The sequence below is a fragment of the Delphinus delphis genome, chromosome 16 (genome assembly GCF_949987515.2).
Source record: "Delphinus delphis chromosome 16, mDelDel1.2, whole genome shotgun sequence".
In the NCBI taxonomy this organism is placed as follows: Eukaryota; Metazoa; Chordata; class Mammalia; order Artiodactyla; family Delphinidae; genus Delphinus; species Delphinus delphis.
The window spans coordinates 58,699,659-58,725,106 of NC_082698.1; the positions used below are offsets into that span (position 1 = coordinate 58,699,659).

The 25,448-nt window shown below is 37.8% G+C and overlaps 1 protein-coding gene across 2 annotated transcripts in view; it reads right to left on the bottom strand.

The window, feature by feature from the left end:
• The window catches only part of VCL (vinculin), a 101,411-nt gene that overhangs the window by 40,619 nt on the left and 35,344 nt on the right, over nt 1-25,448 (bottom strand). For both annotated transcript variants that reach the window (XM_060034757.1, XM_060034758.1), the window contains exons 3-6: nt 5,054-5,204; nt 4,765-4,873; nt 1,783-1,905; nt 214-374 (exon numbers count right to left, since the gene is read on the bottom strand). In XM_060034757.1, the coding sequence (XP_059890740.1) occupies nt 214-374; nt 1,783-1,905; nt 4,765-4,873; nt 5,054-5,204 (544 nt within the window). The remainder of the gene's footprint in view (nt 1-213; nt 375-1,782; nt 1,906-4,764; nt 4,874-5,053; nt 5,205-25,448) is intronic.

The window sequence follows — 25,448 nt, forward strand, 5'->3', positions numbered from 1 at the left end:
CCTATTTGTTTGTTCTACCTCAGAGCAAAGGAAAAGTGCAAAAGCAGGAAGTAACCCATAACCCTTTATTTTACAAAAGTAAAGAAGAAAATACTTTCATAATATCTAAGTAGTCCTATGCTACACACAATTACAAGAAAAAATGTGAGACAATCACATCCCCAGGAAGGGAAAATTGGGGATTTTGCTTATTTCTCCCCCAATAACACTTACCTTGCTGGCCCAGGCATCTTCGTCCCAAGAAGTGAGTTGTAATACACGAATGATCTCATTAATTTCAGCGCTCATCTTTTCTACAGTAAAATTACGATTTTTCAAAGCTTCTTCAATTCCTTGGTTTTTTGAGTTTTTAGTTGTTACAAAAATCTTCATAGCTGTAAAAATAAACAAAAGATCAGAAACTAAGCCTGGAATTTAATCTTGCTGTATTACAATATTCACACAAGATGTTCCACACTGTGAATATGTTTTGGGCTTCTAAGGTCTTAAAAAAGAATATGAAAACAAACACTGCAAGTCTGCCATTAAAGTTCCAGTATCAGCAACCTTCACTGTTAAGAAAGCTCAAGGTACAAAACTTCACCACATCATGATCAGAAAACTAATTTAACATGCATATACTGAAGATCCACAGTCACAAAATATCCACTATCCTTCTAAATGAATTATCATCCCAGCCCTAACACTGGCCCCATCAAACACAAACCTAATGTGACGAGATAAAAACAGTCAGTAAAACTGTAACCAAAGAATGCCGCTTGACCCAATCCTAGTGGAAGATCCCAAAGTGTTGAGTTTATCTTCCATGATTTATCTTAACATATAGCAGGGACTATCTAACCCCTAAAAGTGAAGAAGAAAATAATAACGAAACACTAGAGAAGAGAATATCTTCTTATAAACTAACTAAAATTATAAAAACAAAGATTAATCAATGCTTTACTGAGTTACCCAGATTAGAAAGATTCTTCCCAACAACCTTTCTGCCATATGGAACAGTTGGTCTCAAAAACATAGTTTTGAGAAGATTATAAGGCGCTATTTACAAATTTTTGTTTTCTAGTTCATGTAAGGGCTTTCTGAACTCTTACACTCACATCTCCTATTTTAGCTACTACTTGAAATTACAAAGCAGGGAGGCAGTAGCTGGCGATTACAGTGACATGCCTTATAAAATTCTGAAAATAAAGCTGCCCTCTGAGACTTAAACCAACTAACCCACAACTTGACAAAGATAATTTACATAAACCATGAGATGTCTGGTACATACTAGACACTCAATAAGTGCAACTCCCTTTTGCTAGTTGAGAGAGCAGCCACCATGTTTGCATTTCTGGGCTCTGCCCAATGGGAACGTGGTCCTAGTTGGTGTACACCACCTGCTCTTCAACGTAGAGAAGAGTTAAATATCTTCTAGGAAAGGGCTGTGGGTTCACTTCCTTACTATACAGTGCTCTATAATATCCATTCCAGCTCCTAATTGTTTTTTCTGAGTACAAATAAAGGTGTCAAAATCCATACATCCAAAACTAGAGTTTCTAGAGGAGAAAAGGGCCTGTTAGAACTTCAAGAGAACAGTATGAGGCAACAGGAGAGCAATTTCAAACAAAGAGCACGAGAAGGAGAGCATGAGAGAAGATAAATACTGGTTCTTAGCTAATCAGCTGCATTTTTACTCAGGCTGAAAGACATGCAACTAAACAGCAAAAGAAAATAAACACCAGAGTTTAGAACATGTTAACATGTTTTTTTTCTGTAAGATAAAGTACAGACAGAAAATACCTGAAATGAGAACTGGCAGCAACTCTTTCACAGTGTTCATTGAGTTCACCAACATCACTCGGTGCTCCTGGTGAGTCAGTTCCTGCTGCCTCTCATCAATCATCTTGGCCATCTTAGTCATTCCTGGGCACAGGGAATAAATTGTGCAGAGTGAGCCGTGAAACAATCCAGAGCCTGGCTTTCTGAGCCTAAATCCATTATGAATTACTGTGAAAGTCCAAACTGACTGTCCACTTATTTAAACAACAGATACTATCACTGAACTCTAGCATTTATGATATAGAATTTTTCAGGACAGTTCTAAATTAATGCAACTTTATTCTTCTCATTAAAAGCAATTTATTAAATCCTAAATGTGACATAATTTTCACACATTTGACATAAATACATTCACAAATATTTTTTAAATGTTGCAATTAGTAAATATACATTTGAAAAAAAATTCACAAGTGGGGGGAAAAATACTTTGCCTGGCTACCATACCAGCTTTCATGCCATGTACCTGGCCACTGAACCTATGTGTATAAGAATCTCATGTGAGCCTAGTACAGGCACACCTCAAAGATACTGCGGATTCAGTTCCAGACCACTGCAATAAAGTGAATATCATAATAAAACGAGTCACAGGCATGTTCTGGTTTCCCAGTGCATATAAAAGTTATGTCTACACTATACTGTAGTCTATTAAGTATGAAATAGCACTATGTCTAAAAAAACAATGTACATACCTTAATTTAAAAATACTTTATGCTAAAAAATGCCAACTATCATCTAAGCCTTCAATGAATCATAATCTTTTCAGTGGTAACATCAAAGATCAGTGATCACAGATCACCATAACAATATAATAATGAAAAAAATTTGAAATATTGTGAGAATTACCAAAATGGGGCACAGAGACATGAAGTGAACAAATGCTATTGGAAAAATGGCACCAATAGACTTGCTTGAGACAGGGTTGCCACAAACCTTCAATTTGTAAGAACGCAGTTATGTGTGAAGCACAAGAAAGTGAAGCAAGGTGTGCCTGGGCTAAGAAACTAGCGGCTGAAAAAAATCTTAAGAATTACAATAATGTGTTTTGTTTTCATCTTTAAATTTTTCTGTACTTTCCAACTTATCCAAAATAAGGATGTATCACTTTTATAATTAGAAACAAATAAAAATAATTACGGGAGCTTCCCTGGTGGCACAGTGGTTAAGAATCTGCCTGCCAATGCAGAGGACATGGGCTCGATCCCTGGTCTGGGAAGATCCCACATGTCACGATCAACAAAGTCCATGTGTCACAACTACTGAGACTGCGCTCTGGAGCTCGTGTGCCACAACTACTGAAGCCCACGCCCCTAGAGCCCGAGCTCCGCAACAAGAGAAACCACTGCAGTGAGAAGCCTGCCCACCGCAACAAAGAGTAGCCCCGCTCGCCGCAACTAAGAGCTCACGCACAGCAATGCAGCCAAAAATAAATACATACAATAAATTTTAAAAATAATAATAATAATTATGGTGATGACAGCATTTGAAAGCATCTGGTGTTTTGGAGTTAGCATGCTAGCACTTTTTGCTACTTTGGTTATTATTCAAGGGTACTATGTGATTCTCTAACACTTTGGTTTTCCAACTGCTCTTAGAACTTCTTAAGCAGGTTCACAGATCGTCAAGGGGCACCCAGAGGGAGATGGAAAGGGTGGGGCTGCCTCTGCTTCATCCAGAGTAGCTCCATTTCTGTCTTTTATATGTTGGGATTCTGCAAAGATTTATTTTTTCATTATTTCATTAGATTTTTTTATTGAAGTATAGCTCATTTACAATATTAGTTTCAGGTATACAGCATAGTGATTCAGTATTTTACAGATTATACTCCATTAAAAGTTATTACAAGGTAATGGCTGTAATTCCCTGCTATACAATATATCCTTGTTGCTTGTCTATTTTATTTTTTAATTTGAGTATAGTTGCTTTACACTGCTGTGTCAGTTTCTGCATATATCCCCTCTTTTTTGGATTTTCTTCCCATTTAGGTCACCAGAGAGCACTGAGTTCCCTGTGCCATACAGTAGGTTCTCATTAGTTATCTACTTTATACATAGTAGTAATATATATGTCAATCCCAATCTCCCAATTCATCTGCATAAGATTTCATTTGAAGAAATAAAATTTCTTCACAGTGCTAGGAGAAAGTTTAAAGGGTACTGCTCTAAAGCCATTTCCCAGCAATTTTCAATGACAGCTCAGAGAAATTCTAAACTGCCTTAAGTTTACAGGATGACTGCACTGAAACCTCAAGGAAATACATTTTATGTAAGACAAAAGAATTTTATAAGATAATATGTGATTCTTAATACTAACAAATTAAACATCTGATATGTCTTGTCATTGGTCTAATTCATACTTTAAGGAGCCTCAAGTTCATGTTATATGTCTATAACACCAAAAGCTGGTATCTGTTCATGTATTTTGAATACTGAATTCTCAGATGACTACACAATCAGAGATTTAGCCACAGAAGTTCTTCTCTCCTTCTAGGTCTGATTATATTATGCAGGCTTGGGCAACGGCATGAATCCACAATAGTAGGCAGGCTAATTAGCAAGCTAAGAGGTCACACAGAGCTACAGGCCAGCTGGCAGACAGTGAAGGAATGCTGTATAATGTGGAATGAAGAGGTCAGGATTCAGGGTGGCCTTAAGCACTGCAGTAATAGGAAATTATTTCCTACATTCTCCAGCAACATTTGCAATGTCTAGTTTAGTTCATTAGACAGGGCCAGGATCTGTAGAAAGCAGATTCAGCTTTCAGAGACAATGATATCTCTTCAGTAGAAGCACAGAGTCAGCTCCATCAACAGAGTAGAGACAACTAAAAGTTCAATGCATCATTACCTATCTTCCACAAAAAAAGTAGGGAGGAGTACCCCTTTCCTCTTGATCAAACATGGACAATCCATAAAAAATTCTGCTATAAAAGTAGGATATGACTAACCTGGTCCAAGATTCTTTGTGTAAGTGACCAAATCTTCCATAGTTTCCACCACCTCTGCCACTGTAAGATATTCCAAAATTCCTTTGCAAACTCTAATAATTTTACGAACCTGAAAATATATTTCATAGTATTCAGTCAATTGAGTAAACGATAAGTAAAAAACACAGTCATTCAGATGTGTAGCTAGTCAACATTTTGTCATCCTTAACAATCCTCAATCCTCCATTATTATCTTTTAAGGCTGGGCTTTTTGTCTGGAAGAGGTCTGCATGGGCCTCAGGTTGTCTACCTCAGCCTCGTCGAAGGTGAGGAGCAGGTCTGATGTGCCGGAGAGGATGCCCCTTGATCCATCAATTAGATAATCTCGAGCAGGCACTGAGTAAGGGTCTGACTGAAGCATCTGGGCTGCCTGGACAAGCTTGGTGCAAGCATTCTCCACCCTGTGGGGAGGAACATGGAGTTAACTCACTGGCAGAACCAAGCAGAAGAATATCACATGCAAATGCAAAGAATGTAAATGGACATAAATTCACATTTTTTTCCTATATGGAAAATAGCCAAGACCAATTTATAATAGAACCTAACTTTCCAGCTTTTAAAATTTACATTAAGGGCAGCACATTCTTTCATTCACTGCACTAAGCCCTTGTTCTTCATTATTTCCTGGCAACAAAAAATAATGAGAAAAAGTTTTGGACCTTTTACTTTAGGTTGCTGTATCTCTGTAACTCCTTTGTTTCCTTCCTATTCACCCTACATACACTGCCATTAAAAGACACTTACACAAAGAACTGATATCCCTGACAACAGTTTCAGATTCAACATCGGAAATAAAATACCAAAGCACTGTGTTAAGCGAAATTTAATAATCAGACAAACCAAAGAAATAGGAGGAAACACAAAGCAAAAGTATGAGGTAATGCATAAATTTTTCTTTCATCTAGCCAAATGGATTTGTTTGACAAACTGGACAGTTTGAAAACAACCCTATAAAACTATGCTGTTAATTAAAATGTCACTGGCATTAATAACTGAATCAGTTAGTAATAGTTTAATATAATATAGTTTAATAACACAGATGACCCGATCAGCCAAAGGTGTCTTTTTTTCGGGGGGGGGGGTCATTTAAAAAAGGAACCCGAAATGCATAAAGCAAGTATTCTCCTTGACCCTCTTGTACTACTAAAATGTATTCATTCATTCAATTATTCTTCTGTACAGAGTTGAAAAGGACCTAACAGATCATTTCCTCACATTCAGTAAATCCATTATGTTATCACTGAGTAACTTACATGCAACAAATTACTTTAAGTTAAAATATTTAGCCAAAATTACACATTCTTATTTGGAAACACAGAAAATGTCCCATGCAAATAAAAGCCCACTTCACAGCAAGTTATATCAAATGAAATAATATAAAAACTCAACAAGTATAACACAGTCTTGTTAAAAAATAGAATTAAACCAACATACTAATTTCAACTACATAAAAAGCATTGGGCTATGGACACTATAGGTATGTATATAAAGATGCAAAAAACACTATTCTAACTCTCAAGAAGCATACTTTGGTAATTCACAAACTTCAGAGCAATAAGGCAGCACATAATAAATATCAGCAAAGAGCAAGAGCTCACTGGCGTGGCTTTTGATCAGTCTTAGACGACTGGTTATTTTCTGTTCCTTTTAAATTTTTAAATTAAAATTAAAATTTAATTTGAAATTACATAACATATATATATATATATATATATATATATATATATACCCATACATATGACAAAATCATATACACATATATAAAACCCTGAGGCATACAGTGAAAATTTTTCTTCCCTCCACTATCTCCTAGGCATTCAAATTCCATCTACTTGCAGCCAATGTTATGTGTTTCCTCTGTATTCTTCAAAATAAAGACACTTTATGCACAAACAAAAACATAGGCTTCCACCATTTTTACACGAATAGGATCATACTATGCATACTCTCTGCATTCTGATTTTTTCACTTAATTTAACTTGGTGATGTTCTAGTAGAAGTACCCAAAGAGCCTCCTCATTGTTTTATACAGCTACATAACTAGTCCCTAATTTATTAGCATGCTGCAATGAATCACCTTGAATAAACATTTTTTTTTTTTGGCCGTGCTGCATAGTTTGTGGGATCTTAGTTTCCCGACCAGGGATTGAACCCGGGCCCCGGCAGTGAAAGCCCCCAAGTCCTAACCACTGGACCACCAGGGAATTCCCAATAAATATCTTTTTTTTTTTTTTTTTTTTTGGTACGCGGGTCTCTCACTGTTGTGGCCTCTCCCGTTGCGGAGCACAGGCTCCGGACGCGCAGGCTCAGCGGCCATGGCTCACGGGCCCAGCCGCTCCGCGGCATGTGGGATCCTCCCGGACCGGGGCACGAACCCATGTCCCCTGCATCGGCAGGCGGACTCCCAACCACAGAGCCACCAGGGAAGCCCAATAAATATCATTTTTAAATGTGTATATCTGTAGGATACTATCTAGAAATGGAACTGCTGAGTCATAGGTATGGACATTAATAATTTTGACAAACGTTGCCATATTGCCATCCACAGAAGTTATCAATTTACACTCCCACCACAGTGGATGACACAGTGGATCTGTTTCCTCACAGATTCAACAACTCAATGTATAATCAGACTTATGTATCTTTACCAATATGATAGACCAAAATTGATTTCGATATAGTTTGAGGTGAAAGTTATATAGTATACAATTAGTAATTTTAAAGGGTATAATTTTCTGTGTGCTTGAAAAGAATGAGTTTGCTCTAATTTTTAGGTGAAATATTTCACATATTCCATCAGCTCAAGCTTGTTAATTGTGCTGTTCAAATCTTCTATATCCTTGCTGATTCTTTTGGTCTGTTTTATCTATCAATTACTGAGTGATAAAATCTTGCACCATAACAACAGATTTGTCCATATCCCCTTGCAGCTGTTTTTGTTTTTTATATATTGAGGCTAACTTATTAGGTACATATAAATTTACAATTATTATATCCTTCTTGTAATCTGAACCTATTTATCATGATGTGATACCTCTTTATATCTCCAATAATGTTTGTTGCTGATATTAATATTGTAAACCAGCTTTCTTTGACTATTTTATTTGACTGGTATATAACTTTCTAACTCTCAGTATCCTTATATTTTAGATGTGTCTTTATAACTACATATATACATGTAAGTACACAGTTTTAATCCAGGTTAGCAACTTTTAACTTAATAACTTAGCTCATTTAAATTTATTATTATTGATATATTGGGGGGGCGGATTGAGAGTCTTTTTCTATATTTTTCTATTCCCTTTACTATTTTATAGGTCATATACTTTATGTTTTATTACTTTTGTGGTTCATTAAATAGTTTAGCATGCATACTTGGCATGGTAACAATCTAAAATGAGTCAATAAGGACTTCGTTGGTGGCACAGTGGTTAAGACCCTGCCTGCCAATGCAGGGGACACGGGTTTGAGCCCTGGTCTGGGAAGATCCCACATGCCGTGGAGCAACTAAGCCCATGCACCATGACTACTGAGCCTACGCTCTAGAGTTCGCGTGCCACAACTACTGAATCCCACACACCTAGAGCCTGTGCTCCACAACAAGAGAAGCCACCACAATGAGAAGCCCACACGCCGCAACTAGAGAAAGCCCATGCACAGCAACAAAGACCCAACGCAGCCAAAAATAAATTAACTTTAAAAATAAATAAATAAAATGAGTCAATAATTGTACTTCCTCCCCAAACAACAGAATGATCTTAACATACTTAATTCCCAATCACCCCTTTCCTGACCTTTATGCTATTGTTTTCAAGTTTTGTTTCATGTTTATGTTATTGTTTTCAGGTACAAAATGCTGTATCTTTTTTTTTTTTTTTTGCGGTACGCGGGCCTCTCACTGTTGTGGCCTCTCCCGTTGCGGAGCACAGGCTCCAGACGCGCAGGCTCAGTGGCCATGGCTCACGGGCCCAGCCGCTCCGTAGCATGTGGGATCTTCCCGGACCGGGGCACAAACCCACGTCCCCTGCATCGGCAGGCGGACTCCCAACCACTGCGCCACCAGGGAAGCCCTGTATCTTTTACTTTCAACTTTTAAATCTTGTTAGGCATTACATTATTGTATAAGTCAAAGTTTGTTTATATTTACCAACAAACTGTCCAATATGTTGGCTAATCATTCCCTCTTGTATCTCAGGCATTATACCTGGAATCATCTGACTATTGTCTGAAGGACATTCTTTAGCACTTCCTCTAGTAAGTCTGCTGGTGACAAAATGTATCCATTTTGGTTTGTTTGAAAATGCCTACTTTGTCCTCATCCTTCAAAGATTACTTCAGTAGTACAGAATTCTGGTTGACAATTATTTTATCAGCACATTGAAGGTATTACCTCACTATAATTTGACAACAGAACCAGAAAGACATGTAACAGAAGCAGAGGTTGGAGTGATGTGGGCTATAAGCCAAGGAATTCAGACAGCTTCTAGTGGCTGGAAAAGGCAAAGAAATGGATCCATTCCTAGAATCTCCAGAAGGAACACAACTCTGCTAACTCATTCTGGGCTTCAGACCTCCAGAATTGTAAGATAAAACATTTATATTGTGTTTGTTACAAGAGTAATATGACACTGGCATCCAACTGAAATTTACCAGGCATACAAAAAGGCATGAAAATACCACCCATAACAAAGAGGAAAAAACAATCATTCAAAACCAACCCAGAAATGACACAGAGGACAGAATTAGTAGACAAGAACATTAAAATAGTTCCTATAACTGTACTCTATGTGTTCAAAAGCTAAAGGAAAGACTGAGTAGATAAATGAAAGATATAAAAAATATGGAAATAGAACAACTAGAGATACAAAAATACACTGGATAGATTACTAACAGATAAGATACTGCATGAAGAAGATTATTGAAACTGAAGTGCTAGCAATGAAAATTACCTAAAATGGGAGAAAACAAAACTTAAAAGAAAATGAACAGAGCATCAGTGAGCTGTGGCACAGCTCCAAGCAGCCTAATATGTGTGCAATTGAAGTCCCCAAAGGACAGAAAAGGGGACAGAAAAAAATATTTGAAGAAATAATGGCCACAATTTTTATAAACTTAATTAAAACTTAATTAAACTTAATTAAAGCCCCAAGTCCAAAAAGCTCAATAAAACCCAAGCACAAAAAATACCAAGGGAATTACAACAAGGTACATCATAATGAAGGTACTTAAAACCAATAATGAAGAGAAAATATTAAAAGCAGCCAGAGAAAAATGAGACACTTTATATTACAGAGGAACAAAGATAAGAGTAACAACAGACTTCTCACTGGAAACAATGCAACCCAGAGAACAGTAGAGCAAAGTACTGAAGAACTTTGAGTAGACCCAAAGAAAATATTTCAAAAATTAGGGCAAAATAAAGACTTTTTCAGTATGTAAGAGTTAAAAGAATTCATCACCCAGCAGATCTGAGCTATGAGAAAGTTTAAAGGAAGTCCTTCAGGAAGAAAGAAAATTATACCAGATAGAAGTTTGGATTTACAGAAACAAATGAAGAGCACAAAATGGTAAATATGTGCATCAATATATAAACACATTTTTTCTTATTGTTTAAATCTTTAAAAGATAACTGACTGACTAAAAGCAAGAACTTTTTTAAAACACAAAGTTAATAAAAAGTAAATCTGATTCTGCTGACTAGTTAGACAATGAGAACTGGTTTTGCGAAGGACTGTGGCAGATGTTTTCCACAAATTAAATGAGCTAAATTTACAGAGAAACATATTTAAGATGTGTATATAACACACAACAGGGCAGAAAACACATGCTTTGCAACTAAACTTATGATTTAAAAATATTTAAATGAAAACTTTAAAATATCCAAGGTATTCAAAAATATTCAAGTGTTTCGAAAGTCTTTTAGGGATGTCAGCCACTTATTAAAGAGCACTGGCCTCATGCTTCAAGATATTTTTTTACAGCCATTCCCTCTAGCTGAAACCTCTCTCTCTCTCTCTCTCTCTCTCTCTCTCTCTCTCTCTCTCTCTCTCTCTCTCTCTCTCTCTCCCCTCTTTTGCTTGACTAACCCCTACTCATTCTTTTAGGTACCATTTTTAAATGACTGTTCCTTCATGAAACCATCCTATAAGTCTATAAGTACCTTTCTTATGTGCTCCCATGAAACATAAACCCTCCCAGTTTTGTTTTTGCTATCTCCCACAAGAATGTAAGTTCAGCAAGGTCAAGGACCCTATATATCCTATATTCACAGAGTAGAATCCCTGACACATAATAAATGCTCAATAAACATTTATTGAATGAATGAATGGATTTCCACCAAGTACAGGAGATCATGAAACCATCTGGCCATAGAAATCATTAACTTTAAAAGGTCACAAACTTAATTTTATTTCCAGGTAACATGAACCTTGATGAAATTATAGCAAACAAACATAAGCACCACAGAATGCAACTACACCTATTTGAAAGGATACAGTTACTGCACAAGTGTTTCAAATTTGGAAAAAGCAAAAAATAAATGAAAGGAATAACCATCATGGAGAAAGGAAAGAAGAAAAAAAAAAGATGAAATGGAACAGCTTTACAGGAATCAATTTGATTCTCCACTAATGGTTCCCTTGTGTGGTAAAATGATAGGGCCAAAACAGACACTACACCCTTTCCTTTTACCTACAATGAGACATCTGATCTGTACATTAAAATTTAATGGCATTCATAAAGCCAAACAAATCCCACCATGACTAACCAGTAGGCAGAAACAGGAAAGAGTCTGTCTTGTCTGTGGAAAATGAGATTTTATTTAAACATTCAAGCTGCCTGACTTCTTAAAGAGATCTTCTACTTTTTAATACAAATCTGCATTTTTAAAAAGCATTTTAGAGGATGACAGTAGGGATAAGGTCCATTTCCTAAATAATTATAGATCTTGACTATATACTAATAATATTGATTTAGCTACTTTAAATCAATCAACTAGCACATTTTAAGGCTTCTCTCTGCCTCTGAGTCTTCAACCTAAATTAATAGGAAGCTCTTATGCTTTAGATCAATGGACCAATGACAGCCTCACAGGACCCACTCATAACCCTCTAATCCATTCTTCACAGAATTACTACATGATATAAACCCACACAATTTAAGAGATGGAAAGGTTCCAAACTACTCAGTTCCATGTGATTTCAATTATCACTAATCAAGACGCTTTAACTTATGCTGAATTTTTTATTTAAGAAAAATAAAAGGATAACAGATCTAGAGATTATAAAGATTCACTGCCACAAGACATTTTTAAAGGTTCTTCTAGACTGCATCCAGAAGTGAGAATCTTAAATTCCTTTAGTTTAATTTTTTCATAAATTTGTTCATTTAACATACTGAAGACCTACTACTTGCTACACAAGTCCTAGAACTAGATTTGCAGGGGGTGGGGGTGGGCACACTGTGCGGCTTGCGGGATCTCTTAGTTCCCCAACCAGGGATTGAACCCAGGCCCACAGCAGTGAAAGTGCCGAGTCCTAACCACTGGACCACCAGGGAACTCCCTAGACTTTTTTTAAGTCCCTACTTTTAAGGGGTTACCACCTTGGTAGGACAAGACATACATATAAACAAATACAAATTAGTATTTAAAAGTATGCCCAGCACATGCTGAGGGGACACAAAAGTGGAAGTAGTCATTTTTACCTAAGAGATTAGGACAGTTGTGATAGAGAAGGTGAAGACAACACTGCTTCTGCCCTCAGAAGTTCAGTACTACTTATAATGATGATTCTCCTCACAGCATCTCTGAGTTGTTTTTCCAATGGAATAACATTCTCTCCGCTCCCCCCACCTCTCTCCTCCCTCTCTCTCTCTCTCTCTCACACACACACACACACACACACACACACACACACACGAACACATGCATGCACACACACAGTCAAGAGTCCTTTCTGTGAACAATAACATGTATTTGCAATAGACCTGGTTTGACTAGGGAGGGCAGTTCACTATCACAAAGGACAGGTAACTTCCTCACCCTGAAGCCAAACAATCTCAGTCGGCTTCTGTCAAAATCAGTTATCATGGGCTTCCCTAGTGGCGCAGTGGTTGAGAGTCCGCCTGCCGATACAGGGGACGCGGGTTCGTGCCCTGGTCCGGGAGGATCCCACATGCCATGGAGCGGCTGGGCCCGTGAGCCATGGCCGCTGGGCCTGCACGTCCGGAGCCTGTGCTCCGCAACGGGAGAGGCCACAACAGTGAGAGGCCCGCGTACCGCAAAAAAAAAAAAAATCAGTTATCATATCCCAGCTCACTGATTTAGATGAGGAAGGGAGAGAGACAGCTTTGGACAAAATAATACAGGCAGACCTTGGAGATACTGAGGGTTTGGTTCCAGCCCACAGAAATAAAGCAAATATCACAATAAAGTGAGACACAGAAATGTTTTGTGTGCATATAAACACATATAAAAGTTATGTCTACACTCCACTGTAGTCTATAAATGTTATGCATATAAAAGTTATGTTTACACTCTACTGTAAATATATAAAAGTTATGTTTACACTCCACTGTAGTCTATTAAGAATGCAATAGCATTATGCCTAAGGAAAACAATGTATATACCTTAATTTTAAAATACTTTATTGCTAAAAAATGCTAACCATCATCTGACAGTGTATGGTTCCTACAAACCTTCAATTTGTGAAAAATGCAGTATCTGCAAAGCACAATAAAGTTAAGTGCAATGAAACAAGGTATGCCTCCTTAAAGGAGAGAGTCTGATGGGCCTATTTAGACATATACTGCTGTATAACTTTAAATCAAAAAGCTCTCTAAAACATTCAACAAGTTAAACTTTCACCCCACCCCCAAAAAACATGTTGGGGGGTGGGGTGGAAACTACCCCATACCAAATTCACTGTTTTAATAAAACCTGACCTTAGACAGTATAGCCATTTAGATTATAAACACTATCACAAAAAATGCATTCTGCTTACTAAAGACTGCAGTGCTATGGAGCAGAACACTTGAAAATCTGACATCATGGAAGTCAGATTACCCTGGAGCACATCCAAGGAAGCAGGTGTTTACATCTTGGGACCTGTCCTTTCAAGAGAGAGAGCTGGTCAGACCACAAGCATATCCAATCACAAAAAGCACAGACAACACTTGGTAGATAGGAAGGAAACAGGTGGGAGGAAGAAAGAACACAGTCAGCTGGTGGGTGAGGCTTTCCGCCACTGTGGCCATGGCACCCAGCATGTCCATTTCCAACCAGGCTGGCCCTGGCATAATTATCTGGCAGGCAAAATCGACTGGCCGGGCTATTCCTGCTGTCTTCTTAACCCATGTTGAGACTCTCCTTCCCTTCCCAACTGGGCAGGGTCTCTGAGAGATCAAGAAAGGCCCAGATTACTTCCAAGTTTGAGAAGCCCATCATATTTAAAAATGAAGAAATGCCAAAACAAGGTCATAAACATGGTGGTATATTTAAGTCGTTACATTGAATAATTTTAATTGCACGATAAACATCTTCTTTTAAGAATCCCTCTCTTCCTCTATGACTACACGTATACCATTTGAAGAAAATACTGAAGTCCAGGCCCTTCATAAATATAAGGCCTGGGTGAGAGGCCAGGGGTTGGGGGTAAGGGGCAGGCCCTCAAACACTCTGCTTTCCCACATTTAGAACCTAACTGCAGATCAGTAAAAATAACTGCTGATGACTCAAAGATTCTCCCTTCGCTATGTATTCAAGCATTTAAACTGTTAACCTGAAGAATGAGCTCTAATGAAATTCCAGGTATTAGCAAGTGATAATGCTGTCTTTCTAGTATCCCTCAAATAGGACGTATGGCCTCTAGTTGTATACCTCTATACAACTCATTCCATCCTCGTATCTTTTTGTGCATATACATATGATTTTAAAACTGATAATAATATATGTAAAGATTTCAAAAGACTCAGGGAGATGTGTGAAAATAAAGTATTCTTTTATATACTAGCCATTTGGCACTAATCTTACTTTAAAATAGCAAAAAGCAGAGTCATTCCGTGGCTTCCCAGTACCAGCCAATACGCTTTGCTCCTGGCACTGCCATTTTGAGAAAGGTCAAGGAGTCTTGGCCATTAGTCATTCAGAAACCTGAGTGAAGGCTACAAGCAGTTAGTTTTTAGGAGGAAGTTAGGAACACTGAGTACAATGACAAACTTTAGTCTAGTTCAAGTAGCAAGTGCCCAGCACCAACTCACCCCTGTGTATACTGTGTGGTAACACTATAACATCCTGTTCCAACCCTGTGCTCCTAGATTTAAAGATCCTACAGGCCTCATCCACAAATTATTCCTTTCCCTGACCTAACTCAGTGACAGTACCAGACACTGCATGTGTACACCCAAAACTAAACTTAAAAACCACAATGAGTCATACTGAAAACATTCAAAACCCTTTAACGGCAACACCACACTCTTTTTGCTAGAACATGTACATTGAGATAACAAAGCTAAAACACACATAAACATCAAAGGCTCACTAAATTCTTTTATTTCAGATGAGATTAGGAGGGTATGTAGCCAGTTTCAACTTCCCTTCAAACAAAACAGGATTCTGCCAGAGCCCAGAGATAACTGAAAGGGAAGCAGCATGTCGGGGATGGGAAGGTTCGAAGTGTCACTGCTGCCCAAGGTACATCCTCCTAAAGTCTTGCTGGCAGCTTATGAGTCACAACCTTTGAATCCTATAAAGCCTGAATGACTAGTCCTAGTCTTTCTCCCCACCTTCTTTCACCCCTTGTTCAAATCTAGCATCTGTGAAGGGAGAAGAGATTCTGATCCTGCAAGGTTCAATCAAGAACTCTGCTACCTACAGGTCTATCAGCTCCTCTGGTCCTTCCTCCAACTCATGCTGTGGTTACAGCAGAAACAGATAAACATATAAGCAAGTGCGTCTTACAGATACTAGTAGTTTTCAAATGTATGTTGATGCTGTCGTGATGAATAAAATAAAAATCTATTTTAAAACATTACAAATTCATTGTGACTTTTATTCTTATACATTCTTAATCAACTAATAATAAAGAGTCTCACCATTATTATTTGAAGTTCCTTATGCTGAAAAAAGTTGATAATCACTGTTCTACAGCAGAATGTAATGAATGAGCTAGAGGTGTAAATACCTAAACACAAAGTGAAGTGGAATAGACACACAATGAGAGAATATTTTTACTTATGAGGAAAACTGACAAAAACTAGGATGTGGTTTAAAAAAAAAAAGAACAAAATCTGGAGATAAAAGTCAACAGTAGGCTAAACAGCAGTCAACAATCATCCTAAAAAAAGATAATAAAAAAATAATTAACAGAATTTAGGATCCAAGAGAATCATAAGCTTGTAACCACTTATAATATTGCTTTGAAATATATAAAGTTAAAACTGACAATTATGAGGAAAACTGACAAATCTACAATTATTATAGATTTCAACAGACCTCAATCATAAACAGTTTATGATTTATAGCAAGACTATAGAAGTCTGATCAATAATACTTATATGTTGACCTAATTGATAAAAAGAGAACCCTATACCCAAGCAGAAGAGAATACACTTTCTTTTTAAGCACACACAGTAGTACACTTACCAACACTGACCACTTATTATGTCACAGAATAATTTCGAAGAATTGATCACATACCAACCAAGACTTCTGGGCACAAAGCAATTAAATTAGAAATATAACAATTAAAAGATATAAGCATACCGCATTTTATTGCACTTCACTTCACTGCACTTAGCAGATACTGTGTTTTTTACAAATTAGAAGGTTTGTGGCCCCTGTGTTGAGCAAGACTACAGGCATCGTTTTCCCAACATCATTTGCTCACTTCATGTCTCTGTGTCACATTTTGGTAATTCTCACAATATTTCAAAATATTTCATTGTTATGATATTTGTCATGGTGATCTGTGATGTTATTACTGTGATTGTTTTGGCATTTTTTAGCAATAAAATATTTTTAAATTAAGGTATGTACATTGTTTTTTTAGACACATGCTATTGCACACTTAACAGACTACAGTGTAGTATAAAAAACTTTTATATGCACTTGGAAACCAAAAAATTCATGTGACTTGTTTTATTGCGAATATTATGGTAATCTGGAACTGAACACACAACATCTCTGAAATATGCCTGTAGTAGAAAGAATCTTTAAATGTACTACTAAATAATGTACATGGGTAAGAGGAATTCACAACAAAATTACAAAATATTTAGGGCTGAACAACTATTAAAGTACCTACACAGCTGTTTCTAAACTTGTAATCAGAGCAAAATTGAGAGCCCAAAATATTATATTTATTTAAAAACAAGAAATACTAAAAGATAGAAATATTGAAAATAAGATATTCAAATAATAAACCTAACAAAATAAATAATGAACCTAAGAACAGAATTTAATGAAATAGATCTTTGGGGAAAAAACTAATAAAACATAAATCTCCCATAAGAGTGATAAGAAAAAAAAAAGGTAGAAATAGATAATACTGAACAAAAAAGGTTAGAGGAAATGCATAATTTCTTAGAAAAGTATCAGATTATCAGAGTTGACTCAAAATGAATTTAAAACCTGAATTAGATAATAAAAGGAATCTGAAAGAGTAATCAAATTTCTTCCTCTAAAGGACACCAGACCCAAGAAAGTTTTAGATACAAGTTTTGCCCAACTTTCAAGGACAGACAATCCTTTTCTTATATAAAATGTTTCAAAGACTAGAAATCTTATTTTATGAAACTAAAATAACCTTGATAACAGAATAAGAAACAAAATAAGAAAATTATAGATCAAGACCCCTCATGAACAAAGAAGCAAAATCTTTTTAAAATATTAAAGTAGAATTTAGCATTGTATATTCTTTTCTAAATCACTACTACATAGGGTTTATCTTAGAAATGCATAGATGGGGGAACTCGATGCTTTGACTGCTGGGGCCCGGGGTTCGATCCCTGGTAGGGGAACTAAGATCCTGCAAGCTGTGTAATGTGGCTGAAAAAAAAAAAAGAAAGAAAGAAATGCATAGACGGTTCACCATCAGAACAGTTGATACTTATGGAGTAGACCAGAGACCATCTTATAGAGGAAAGGATAAAAACTGCATGATTATCTCAACAGATACAGAAAAAGTATTAAATGAAAACAAGCAATCAGATTTTTTTTAACAAGGTCTTACTACAGGAGACAATAAATGAGAGGAAATTTTTCTATGAAAAAGCTTAAAAAGTAACTGAGTTTATTTTGAGAAAATGACTGAGAAAAAAAGATTGAGAAGCTCAAGAAGAAAGCTAATTTTCACCAAATATCTTTTTTTTTCAGGTACTTTCACATACATTATCTCACTCATTTAAGCCTCACAATAACTATTACATTATGAGAAGAGATTCTTACAAGGAAGGGTGAGAAAGAGTCTTAGCATACTGGATTGAGTACAAGCCTGGTGTCAGATAGTTTAGGGTTTGACTCTTACCTCTGCCGTTTATGTACTAGGTAACTTTCAACAAGTTACTGTGAGCTTCTGACTCTCAGCTTCCTCAACTGCAAGACGAGGTGCATTAAAAAACACAGTATAGGGCTTCCCTGGTGGCGCAGTGGTTGAGAGTCCGCCTGCCGATGCAGGGGACACAGGTTCGTGCCCCGGTCCGGGAAGATCCCACATGCCGCGGAGCGGCTGGGCCTGTGAGCCATGGCCGCTGAGCCTGCGTGTCCGGAGCCTGTGCTCCACAACGGGAGAGGCCACAACAGTGAGAGGCCCTAGTACCACACACACACACACACACACACACACACACAAACCACAGTATAAAGTACCCAGCTCATAAAAGGTACTCAAGAAATAGAGCTATTTTTACAAGGCTCTTTTGCTTCTATTAAGGAAAGAACAAGAAAGATTTTAAATAGAGGTAAGAAAAAAAAACTTAAACCTTGAGAACTTCTTAATTTGAGATTGGACCTATATAGTCAAGGTAATCATTAAGGGAATACTAGTGTCTAATTACTTTGAGTGTTTCTGTTTGTATTTGCAGGGTAGGGTTGGGGCAGCCAACGGCCTCAATTCATCTATAAAATAAAGCAGTTGGATTAAATAATCTCTATGATTCTTTTTAACTTTAAAATATTATGACTTTAACTTCTTTATAGCTTAAGGAGGTGTAAGACACTGCAGTACATCACAAATTACATACATAAAATTCCTTCTTTGGAAATACTCAGGAAAACTGTAAATCGTTATCCTCTACGAGTGGTATAAAGTTAGTAGTGCCTGGAAAGAGAGTGGTGGACCACCTGACTTCTTGGAAGTCAGATTATGGAAAGAACATGGACTTGGAAGCCACGAGACCACCAACAGGAAACATGTTCTGCCACTTACATGCTGAGAAAACTTGGGTGAGTTAAAGTTTGTCAAACCTCAGTTTTCTTATCCGTAAGATGAATGTATTAATACCTTGAAGTTGATGTTCTCAGAATTACATGAGAAAATAAAAATATGTAAGTACCTCTCCCAATAATACATACTCAATAAATGTGAGTTCCCTCGGCCCCTTGAGTTCCCTTCAATCATGTGACTGATCACTCTGTTGACAATGGAAACCAAAGTATTACATGTTTAAAGTATTATTTGCTTACTTCTTAATCATGAAGTGTATACAAATTAAAATAAGGGTTAAATCCCTGCCAAGTTGTTTAGAACTCTTCCACAAGTTAATAAAATACCCAGAGTTCATTATTGAAAAGACTCAAAACTTAAATCACTTTTGCTTGAGAAAGTCTGTGAAAAATAGTAGTACTCAACTATGTTTAATGTGGCAAGTTCAAAGGTGAACTATTTAAAGTTTGAGTGCTTGCTCTAGGTCAAAAATGCAACAAGTCAGCTGACAGATGTGAATGATTATCTCATAGTTACTTGGTCATCTATGTTAAGTAACAAAAATCTTCTCTTAAAGTAGCAATGGAAGGATCACTAAAAACTCAAAGTTTAAAAAACAAAAATTAGGGCTTCCCTGGTGGCGCAGTGGTTGAGAGTCCGCCTGCCGATGCAGGGGACACGGGTTCGTGTCCTGGTCCGGGAAGATCCCACATGCCGCAGAGCAGCTGGGCCCGTGAGCGATGGCCGCTGAGCCTACGCGTCCGGAGCCTGTGCTCCGCAACGGGAGAGGCCACAACAGTGAGAGGCCCGTGTACCGCAAAAATAAATAAATAAATAAAAATAAAAAACTAAAAAACAAAAATTAGAATCACACATTAGCCCCAGAGAAGCACAGTGCATTGAGTGGTATGCTCAAAGAATTAATATTTTATTTATTTATTTATTTATTTTTGGCTGTGCTGGGTCTTCGTTTCTGTGCGAGGGCTTTCTCTAGTTGTGGCAAGCGGGGGCCACTCTTCATCGTGGTGCGCGGGCCTCTCACTATCGCGGCCTCTCTTGTTGCGGAGCACAGGCTCCAGACACGCAGGCTCAGTAGTTGTGGCTCATGGGTCTAGTTGCTCCGCGGCATGTGGGATCTTCCCAGACCAGGGCTCGAACCCATGTTCCCTGCATTAGCAGGCAGATTCTCAACCACTGCGCCACCAGGGAAGCCCAAAAATTAATACTTTAAAAAGATATTCTGGGCCTTCCCTGGTGGCGTAGTGGTTGAGAGTCCGCCTGCCGATGCAGGGGACACAGGTTCGTGCCCCGGTCTGGGAAGAGTCCACATGCCGCGGAGCGGCTGGGCCCGTGAGCCATGGCCGCTGAGCCTGCGCGTCCGGAGCCTGTGCTCCGCAACGGGAGAGGGCACAACAGTGAAAGACCTGTGTACCGCAAAAAAAAAAAAAAAAAAAAAAAAGATATTCTGGCCACTTTCACCAAAAAGAGTGTTTGAAAATTCAAATTTCCTCACAAATTATTCTGATTGTTCAAGATCAAAAGCAAAGAAAAAAGCTAAATATGAGGGCTTATGATCTAAAAACATGACACTACTACTTTAAGTCAAAAGAAATCTAAATTAAGTGTAAGCATGTTTAAATCCTTTTCAAATTTCTTCTTTGTACATGAGTATCAGTCAAGGTAAAATTGTACAAATACAGACCATAATTGTGCTTAACTAATAAAGTTTAAGGGTTAAAACATGGCAATTTCCTAGGAAATATGATTAATGGCAATTATGTAGATTGCCACTACATACACCCTTTCACAAAGTATTTTAGGAACATTCTTTTATTTGATAGGCTTAGACATTACAATATGTTTCAAAAATAGTCCAAACTGGTGAATCAATCCAAGTTTTGATGATTTCAAGCAGACTGTTCAGAGCAGCGCTGAGACAGAGTGGCGACACTTCACAGTTCTAAAATGAAACTATTTGCCTGCCAACAGACAAAGCGCTTTATGCCCTTTTTAAGGAGTTCATACCACGGAGACCACCTCACAAGTGACACCTTTTGATATATTCAGATACTAAACACCCCTGGATACGGGCCAAGCACTGCCTTCCTTATCCATTTCTGCTCCATTGCAGAAATAAGAATGAAATTCCACCGTATACTGCAACAGCAGTTTTTCCGAGGCTAAGAAAATAGTTTGCCACAAACATTTTTTACCTATTAAGAAATCAGCTTGAAGCAAATCCCTGCTGACAGGAAATGAATCTGGTCAGTTTGACACACAGCTTACTCTCCTTCACTAGCACCTATTATTCATCCTGTATTGGCTATGACTCTTCCTGAAAAACCACCTTCATCTTGTCATTTGAGTTACTGCTCAAGAAGTGCAAAGCTTCCCTACCACCCAATTCCAAATTCCTCTGCCTGGCTTTCAAGGGCTTCATCATCTGACCCAACTACCTAAGCTTATTTCCTACCACCCCCACCATGACTGTTTCTCTCCTCAAAGCCCCCATGACTGACTCATGCTGCTCATTCCACCTGGAGTATTTTCCTTTCTTCCCACACCTGCCCCCACTTCCAGTACTTTCCTTTTTCCCTACATCTGTCCTCCCAAGTCCAACTTCCTAAATGAGCCTCTTTCTACTATTCCTACCTACAATGGTAGCACTCCTTCTCTCCTATTATAAAGTCAGTCTGTTTTACAGCTCTTCAATTTGAAATTTCTTAAAGCACTTTCTTAAAAATCTCTCTGTAGCAGCAGTTCACCTTAGTGCCTCCATGATACACAGAAGAATAAAACTCTCAATATATGACCTATCCCTTTGGGTGTACCTGCAATTATGCACAATTTCCAGCCGCAACAGCGATATTTCCACTAATTTCTCCTGCACTAAAGAAAGCATAATAAAAAGCCAGTGAATATATTATATTTCAATAAAAGTTAAAAGGAAAAAAACAAAACCTAGTGAGTGGGAATGAGAGGAATGTTATTATATATGTGATCTTGAATATGCTCAATTTACTTTTTTTAAATAAAGCATTTGCAAACTTTGGCACTTTATTACTATTAATAAATAACTTGTAATACATCTTACAAGTGATCATTCATAATAAGGACAATTAAAAACTGCTATTCTATGTAGCACTTAGCATGCTAGACACATAGAAAGCAATCAATAAATATTCTATTAACCAATTAGTGTGTCTAGCCCATTAATAAATCGCACATAACTATTACAGCTGCTGCAGCTGCCTGATGATAATGATTGATGACAATGATGCAAAGTACAAACACAAAGAACAGTAGCTGAATCTCCTGCTGACAGTCTCTAAAGGACCAAATGACTTCTTATAGGGTGAGTCTAACCACTATTTTAACAGTACAGCATGACCGTGGCACTCCTGAAGTCTACAAAGATCACAGCAGTTTCTGTGGCAATCATCACGCAACCCTACACCTCTTGTGCAACACTGTGGCTATTAATGCAATCTGGTAAAATTAGTAAATTGTAAACTCTATTTGCCAGTAAAGTCAGGGATCAGATAACTTTTGCTCCACCCAAGAGAAAGCCTTCCTGTGACAATGCAAATCTTGTTCTATATTAAAATGGCCCTCACTTTTACAGTAAGGAATTGCCCAAGCATTGGAGTCCCTCATCAACAGTTACAACCCAAATGTATGATCTTTAACTGATATTAAACCATTCTCCAACATTCCAACATGCCCTTAATTGCCAGTCACACAAATAGACTATGATTTGATTTTGAGAGCCCCCCCAAATCCTGAAAATGTCAAAAATTCTGAAAATGACATAGCCTTCCCTGAAAAATCTCTAAATCTACATCAGATTGCTTATGTATAAATCCATCTAGAGATCAACAGTCTTCTGTTTTCTCTAGCCCTGACATTCTAACATTCTAGGAGTAGAGATTGATCCAAGAATAAATTTTTAAACTTATTTTTTAGCGTTGTCAAAGCAGACACTATTTAGAAGTCCTTGTCAAAGTAGAGACAGCAGAAGCATCAGTCTGTCATGCCCTGGAAACTTCCAAACATCAACCAAACAGCCCAAAAGAATGTACTACTCAACAGTTCCAAGGATGTCATTAATTGCTTCCATCTGTTTCCCTCTCTGTCCCTTCCCCAACCTAGTAAAGTTATTTTTTGCTTCATTTTGCATTCTAAAGAAAAGCATAAAGAGCCCTCATGTTTTAAACTGCGGAATACTTATTCGTCCCCCAAATTTGTTTGATAATAACAGCCATATTGTTTTTGTACTCCAGGCTATTTTCAGGTAACATTTCAGAGTGTGGCATATTAAGTCGTGTACTTTTTAAACACTGCTCAGTAAATATTTCAGTTGGTCATAACACAATGTTTTTCCCTGACTCCTCAAGGCGACCAGGGTTCTCCCTGAATGGCATGATAAAGGTTAAAACCTCTGAATGGTTTCATATCCATTAATGATCCTTACCTAAATCAGTGGTTTCATTAAACATTGCATAATCATGACTTTCTAATTCTGTCATTTATTCCACTTTTATTGGTTAGAATTTCCCCCATCAACTAGAGCTATTAGGTTACTGTGAAATAAAGTATGCCCAAGAGAGAAAGGATAGTTACAATTTTTTTTTTCTTATGATGAGAACTTTTAAGATCTACTCTCAGCAGGGCTTCCCTGGTGGCACAGTGGTTGAGAGTCCGCCTGCCGATGCAGGGGACGCAGCTTCGTGCCCCGGTCCGGGAAGATCCCACATGCCTCGGAGCGGCTAGGCCTGTGAGCCATGGCCACTGACCCTGCGCGTCTGGAGCCTGTGCTCCGCAACGGGAGAGGCCACAGCAGTGAGAGGTCCGTGTACTGCAAAAAAGATCTACTCTCAGCAACTTTCAAATATATAATACAGTATTATTAACTATATTCACCATGCTGTACATTATATCTTCATGACTTATTTATAACTGCAAATTTATACTTTTTGACTCCCTTCCCCATCTTGCACACCCCCCCACCTCCCCACCTCTGGCAACCACCCACCTGTTCTCTGTACTTATGAATTCATTTTTTTAAATATTCTACATATAAATCATATAGTATTTGTCTTTCTCTGACTTATTTCACTTAGCATAATGCCCTCAGGGTCCATCCATGTTGTTACAAACAGCAGGATTTCCTTCTTTTCTATGGCTGAATAATATATTATATATATATCACACCTTTATCAATTCACCCATTGATGGACACTTAGGTTGTTTCCATATCTTGACTATTGTAAATAATGCTGCAATCAACATGGGGTGCAGATATTTTTTTCAAGATAAGTGATTTTATTTCCTTAAGATAAATACCCAGGGATTTCCCTCATGGTGCAGTGGTTAAGAATCCACCTGCCAATGCAGGGGACACAGGTTTCAGCCCTGGTTCAGGAGGATCCCACACGCCACAGAGCAACTAAGCCTGTGCACCACAACCACTGAGCCTGCACTCTAGAGCCCGCAAGCCACAACTATGGAGCCCAAGGGCCACAAATACTGAAGCCCCCGCACCTAGAGCCCATGCTCCGCAACAAGAGAAGCCACTGCAATAAGCCCACGCACCGCAACAAAGAGTAGCCCCCGCTTGCTGCACCTAGAGAAAACCCACGCACAGCAACAAAGACCCAACACAGCCAAAAATAAAAATAAATAAATAAAATTTAAAAATTAAAATAAATAAATACCCAGAAGTGGAATTGCTGGATCATGTGATATATCTATTTTTAATTTTTTGAGGAACCTCTGGAAAGATAGGACAAATGCCTCTTTTCTTTAAATTTCCCATTACCAGAGTAAGGGGCTGGTGTCCTAGTTACCACCAAGGGTGATCAATGAGGTTTTGTTTTGTTTTAAAGTTACCCACTTTTCTGAAAATATCATCACAACTAGGGTACTCCTTAATTTTTCTAAGTCCCCAAGGAAGCCTGTGAGAGAGCATATAGCATATTTCAAAGGTATATTTCTGGGAATAAGCAGAAATGAGTTTCCTGAAGAAATTCATTTACCAGTCAAATGATATTCATAGGCTTGAATGTGAAGGGTTAAAAGGAACTTTTTATAGGGTCATCAAGTCCAACTTCCCCGATATTTTTTTTTTAACATCTTTATTGGAGTATAATTGCTTTACAATGGTGTGTTAGTTTCTGCTTTATACCAAAGTGAATCAGCTATACATATACATACTTCCCTGAT